The 5,708-nt window shown below is 47.1% G+C and overlaps 2 protein-coding genes across 2 annotated transcripts; both read left to right on the top strand.

Annotated features, from left to right (window-relative positions):
- The first annotated feature begins 201 nt into the window (after positions 1-201).
- Positions 202-3,552, top strand: LOC123128151 (ATP synthase subunit O, mitochondrial). Its single transcript, XM_044548086.1, has 6 exons — positions 202-457; positions 691-744; positions 1,322-1,565; positions 1,982-2,094; positions 2,932-3,018; positions 3,105-3,552. Exons 1-6 carry the CDS (start codon positions 377-379, stop codon positions 3,222-3,224), a joined length of 699 nt encoding a protein of 232 aa, XP_044404021.1. The 5' UTR covers positions 202-376; the 3' UTR covers positions 3,225-3,552.
- A 553-nt stretch (positions 3,553-4,105) lies between these two features.
- Positions 4,106-5,318, top strand: LOC123130837 (uncharacterized). Its single transcript, XM_044550638.1, has one exon. The coding sequence runs from the start codon at positions 4,325-4,327 to the stop codon at positions 4,904-4,906; it is 582 nt and encodes a 193-aa protein (XP_044406573.1). The 5' UTR covers positions 4,106-4,324; the 3' UTR covers positions 4,907-5,318.
- Positions 5,319-5,708: the final 390 nt, after the last annotated feature.

The following is a 5,708-nucleotide window of genomic DNA, read 5'->3' as shown; positions in this document are numbered from 1 at the left end:
AGGCGTGGGCAGCCGATTCCTACACCAATATTTTGGCAAGTCCGCGATTGGCAAGGCTGGCGCTGGCTCAAACCAAACAGCCCCTAAGTCTCGCAAAGGGCAAGAAATAGTCCTGGCCCCAAGGATGATCGAGCCGAAAAAAAAACAAGTAGCCCTGACGAAGCCCACCAGAGGCCTAATTAGTACCAGGGCCTAAAGGGCTCTGCATCGTCGGTCCGCTCCGGAGTGTTGTGGTGGTTGCCCAGGCGCTCCACTGCGCATCGCCCCCACCTTTTTCATCGCATTCTACGAGACCCGCAGCCTCGTCTCTTCCTCCTCCCACCCGACCCGATCTCCTCCTAGGTTTCGCTCTCCACCACCGCGGAACGAACCGGAAATGGCGGCGCGGCACCTCAGATCCGGCGTCCCGCTCCTCCAAGCCCGCCTCGCGGCCACCGAATCCGCGGCCGTCGCTCAGGTCCCGATTCCCTTCCCTGTCCCCCCTCTTTGTTTGGCTCAATCAGAAGATGCCATTCCCCTCAGATTTCGGTAGCCCGTCGATCCCCTTAGCTGGCTGATCTAGGTTCGCCTTGTGTTGCTGACATCCCTGGATAGTTTCCCCCCATTGATTCAAATCTGTCGTCTCGTCGAATCGATTTCGGTGTGATTTTTTCTTCGGTCGTTGGTTTTGACGTGTTATTTATGATGCAGGCGTCGAGGGGGTTGGCAACGCAGACGGATAAGCCTAAGGAGAACAAGATCAAGGTAACTCGAGATCAGGCATTTGGTTGGATTGTTGCTGTTGTCGTTGTGTTGCGGTCTGCGGATGTACCAGTTTAGGACCGCGAGATTCTATCTATGTTCGTTGTGAGTGCCGCAGATTACTTTGACGGTCTGGTCAACTTATCAAGGGACCATAAGAATCATGCAACTGTTTATGTTTGCCTGCCTGCCTGCGCAAAGAAATCTACATTTTTCTTGTTGGGATCCCATATGTGATATGTCATTATGGCCGAAATGCCTTGATCTTGAGAAACTTAGCCTTTACTGGTTTTAAACTATTTCATATCCTGTTGGAGTGTAACCATGCTTGTTGCTATCACATACTGCAACAATCACTCAAATTAGTTTACTCAGCGAAGACAGATTGTTCACGTTGCATTTGTTTAGTGTATCAATCGCAGCACAAAAATGTTCATGCCATTGATGGATGTATTCTCTTGTCTTATGTTTTACATAATCTGTTTCAAACTTTTAATACTACTTGTGCAATTCAGTAAATTGGTTACTTGGTGGCTTTGTCTGTTGTTTTGTCCTTACTTGTGTTCTTATGCCATAATAGGTTCCAAAAGCTCTGTATGGTGGCACCGGCAACTATGCTAGTGCGTTGTTCCTTGCAGCAGCCAACGCAAATTCGTTGGAAAAAGTTGAATCTGAGATTCTCGATGTTGTAGGGGCATCCAAGAAGAGCCCTATGTTTTCTCAATTCATGAAGGACACATCAGTGCCTAAAGAAACCAGGGTGAAGGCTATAACTGAAATATTCTCTGAAGCCGGGTTTACTGACATCACAAAGAAATTCTTGTGTATGCTTCCAATCCACTCAACCTCTTATGTCTAATGAAGTTCATTGTAGGTGCTTATAATAAGAGATACTAAGTTATAGTTTTTAGCAGCATGTGCTTTAGTGATGTACCAATCCAAATGCATGGGACTATTTTTAGTTATTTTGTTTCCAATGTTGCTTGCTTTGTCAACAGTTTGCTTTCTTTTGCAGTAATATTTTCAATCAAAGTAACACCGTTTGCATTTCTTATCTGTTATGATGTTGTTTTCAGTTGTATTAGTTAACAACCTAATTTAAGTATCGATCGCAGGAATTTCTTTTCAATTAAGGTACATGGTATCACTGATAAGTGATGATATGCATACAATCTAAAACTTATAGAGAACTTAGTTATAAGGAATTTTATTCGCGTCTAATTTTTTCTTTTATGTGAAGCTGCATTGGCATCCAATGGAAGACTGAAATATGTTGAACGCATTGCTGAGAGATTTGTTGATTTGACCATGGCACATAGGGGGGAGGTGAAAGTTGTTGTCAGGACTGTTGTTGTAAGTTGATAACCTGATATCCCACTATTTATTTGTCTCTTGCTACTAAGAGCACTGTGTGTTTGACGCTGGTCGAATTTCTCAGTGTTCACTTTCATCACATATGAAAGGAAGTTTGATGCATGTGCATATGATTAGCCTTACCTTGATTCTTGGTAACATGAAATGACCATTTGTTGTCTTCTTTCGTATATTAATTTGTTATGAAGTTCTTGTGCCTTCCTGGTTTACTACTGTTGTTTTTGTTGATATGTCCCTGTAGTTAGCTATAACCTATTCTTTCAAGCTGGAAGTAGGGTTGCCTTCTGCTCCGCACCAACAGAAACCAACTGCAACTAAAATGCTTGTTAGTTGGGTTCTCTCCTTTCATGTGCCTAATAGTATGGCATGATCCAGTGAACTAACAAATTGCTGCCTTTGGGGGTTTAGTACTCATTGAGATAAAATAGGATTTTTTTTTGTTTGCAAAAATGTTAAATGCAGATAATATTTTAGAAGTTACCTGCATGAGCTAAAATTCATTCCTTAAAATTATAAAGTTGAGTTGAATTGATCCGAAACTATTTGTTATGGCAGTAGGAAGTCTTTTAGTTGATTGAGTTGGAACGTTTGTACTTGCCATCACTCAAAGTTCAACTCTTAACAGGCTTATCTTAGAATTCCTGCCATATGTTAACGAGGAGCTATTACCTTGATAAATTGTGGAAAACTTGTCATGTTTTTTAAGCTGGTTTGTCAATGCGTGGATGCATTCTCTGTGCAACTTCTGTTATAGATCCTGACTGTGTTGACAATAGTTTGGTTTTGGTTGCTGACTTATCTGTTTTGTGCTGATAGCCACTTCCTGAGAAGGAGGAGAAAGAACTTAAGGAGACCTTGCGTGATATCCTTGGGAAAGACAAAACCATCTTGGTTGAACAAAAGGTAAGTCCTTGATCCACAAGGTATCTCTATAGCATGTGAGGTGTCAAGTAATATTGAACAAACTTCAAATTGTACTTTCTCTGCAGATTGACCAGGGTATCATGGGAGGACTGGTGATTGAATTTGGGCAGAAGGTGTTTGACATGTCGATCAGGACTAGGGCGAAGCAAATGGAGGCATTCTTGAGGCAACCCTTTGACATCTAACTGCCTTTTGGATCCAAATCAACACCAGAGTGCAGTGGTTGCGCCGCTGAAGGTTCCCTCATGCCTGCTTCTTCGATGTGGTCTTGAAATAAAAGCTTTCCTTTACAAGAGAACATCACTCTGTTTTATTTTGTCTTGTGGGTTAGGAAGAAGCCTGCTGAACAATCTTTAATTTCCTTTCTACCAAAAACATGGATAAAAACATGAAGAGAGGTCATGGAAAGTTTTTAATTCAAGTGTTTGTAATTTTTGTTTGAAGTGCTCTCTTTTACTCGTATTCAGTGAGTATGAATTGTGAAATAATATGATGACAGTACATTTCGCTGCATTTTCTCATGAGCATTGGTTGAGCCTATCAGATATGTTAGATATGGATCATATCTAGCGCCCCAACCTACACAATGAATCTATATAATTTTCCTTTCTCAACCATAGTGATCGGGACTCCCGGAATGACATGAATCTATATAATTTTCCTTTCACAACCATAGTGATCGGGACTCCCGGAATGACATGAATCTATATAATTTTCCTTTCACAACCATAGTGATCGGGACTCCCGGAATGACGCCGACTTCATCTAAAAGGGGAAAGTTTGTCTACGCTAGTTGACTGAAACCGCCACATTTCTCATGTTGGATGTCGGTTCTCTGCAACTGGCAGCTACCCGATCGACTAGTCCAAGAATAGCTCTGAAACAGCACCCTTTTTGTTCGACGATACACGGAAATCCGTTAACCAATCCACCCCAAGACACAAGAAAGGCCATGCATAGCAGCACGTGATGCACTCACATAATACGCGTGGGTTGCCCCGACGCGTGCCGCTCGCTTCCTGGATGCGTAGACCAAACTTCGGTACAAGAAACACCTTAGCTCTGGCTGGCCTAATAAGCGGGGTGGCATGAGTTGGCTTGGAAGAATCAACGAGGGCGACCCCTCAAGTCACTCGAGCTGCCGAAGCAACCCAAAGCCTCCGCCTCACTCTTCCAAGCAAGCCATGCAGTTAGGCTAGCTAAGTAGGCAAGCTCTAGCGGCTGCCCATTCCTGCGTCCATGCCCTCCCCCTCTCATCCTCCTCGTCGTCGTCCCGCCACCACCGATGTCTTGCGCGGCGGCGGAGGCCGGGCTGGTGGCCATGGACTGCGTGGTGGTGTGCTGCTGCTGCCCGTGCCTGGTGCTGCAGATCACCGTGTTCCTCTTCGTCCGGCTGCCCCGGAAGGTGGTGGTCAAGTCCAAGAGGGTCTTTCTGCGGCGATGGCACAGGAGGAGGAGGAGGAGATCGGCATCCGCCGCCGCGAAGAGGCTCTCCAGAAGCGGCAGCACGGCCTCGTCCTCCGGCATGAGGCGGCTCGAGGAGCTGCTGGACGGCGATTTCAGAGCCACCTTCAGGGATATCAACGGAGGGGAGTGCAGCGGCAGCGACGGCGACGTCCGCGGTAGCTGGAAGGAGAAATGCTTCGCCATGGACGACTACGATGGCGGTGTCGGCTGGAAGCAGAGGTGCTTCGCCGTCGACAGCTGCGACGACGACGGCGTGTGGGAGGCGCTGGTGGGGCAGGAGGGGCTCTTCTGGTTCGGGAGCTTCTGGGGCCGGACGGAGCAGGGCGACCCCGTGTCTTCCGAGGATCAGATGTACGCAAGCTTGAGCCTGCCGGTAGTTCTAGAGAGAGTGCGGGATTAGGCACCGATGATGATGCAGTTTGATGCAAGCGGCTTGCATTGCAGCTTCTAAATGAGGTTTCTACTTTTCCATCCGGCCAAGGATTTTATCCAGAGTAGCAGCTATTACATCATTTGGTCAGTGCACTGACCCCCTACTGTACATATGTTATCATCATGGTACGCCTATTATCAATCAAAGGAACAATGCCTGAACAATAAACAGCGGGTTTCAGTTTAATCACTGCAGAGAGACAGATAGAGACCGGAAGAGCAGTCTAGAAATAGTTCGAGTTAAGAACGCTGATCCTTCTCCGGACCTGATCCTCGGAGGAAACGGTTATGTAACCACGCCTTTTGGGGCGGCAAAGCTGTGTAACCACCTCGTGTTGCTTTGTTCAGTATACCTGGTTTGGACGTATATACTTTGCCCACCCGGTACGCCCGTGCGTGCGTTTCGTGGTGCACCTGGACCGCACGTCGTCGCCGCGGTCGGCATCGGTCAATCGGCCGTGACAGCAACTTCATCCCGTAGCTGTCTCGCTGATGATTGATTGCTTGTTGCCCGCCAGCTGCACGGGCCGAGACGAGGGGTACGTACAGATCAAGTCACGCAAAACGGACACGCTTGCCTGATGACCACCGCGCTCTACTCTACCCTAAAGCAGCCGCGATATCAGGCGTACGCGTATGGCGACTCAGATGAGCAACTGGACGAAGATCTCACTGTTCAGGGCCCACCTGCACTGCACGTGCAGCTCCACTCCACGGGCACGGCTTCGGCCCTGCTGCAACTGCGCCGTACGCCGAATAGCAAGTCGCCT

This window comes from Triticum aestivum, chromosome 6A (assembly GCF_018294505.1).
Source record: "Triticum aestivum cultivar Chinese Spring chromosome 6A, IWGSC CS RefSeq v2.1, whole genome shotgun sequence".
NCBI classification, from domain to species: Eukaryota; Viridiplantae; Streptophyta; class Magnoliopsida; order Poales; family Poaceae; genus Triticum; species Triticum aestivum.
Note: the sequence above shows the minus strand (reverse complement) of the source record. Positions and strands in the feature narration are given on the sequence as shown.

What these genes read in the sequence shown, in the direction of transcription:
- LOC123130837 (XM_044550638.1), top strand. Translation starts at nt 4,325, where the DNA reads ATGTCTTGCGCGGCGGCGGAGGCCGGGCTGGTGGCCATGGACTGCGTG.
- LOC123128151 (XM_044548086.1), top strand. Translation starts at nt 377, where the DNA reads ATGGCGGCGCGGCACCTCAGATCCGGCGTCCCGCTCCTCCAAGCCCGC. An exon ending in CTAAGGAGAACAAGATCAAG is followed by an intron (nt 745 to 1,321) that starts GTAACTCGAGAT and finishes ATGCCATAATAG; the next exon opens with GTTCCAAAAGCTCTGTATGG. An exon ending in CCATCTTGGTTGAACAAAAG is followed by an intron (nt 3,019 to 3,104) that starts GTAAGTCCTTGA and finishes CTTTCTCTGCAG; the next exon opens with ATTGACCAGGGTATCATGGG.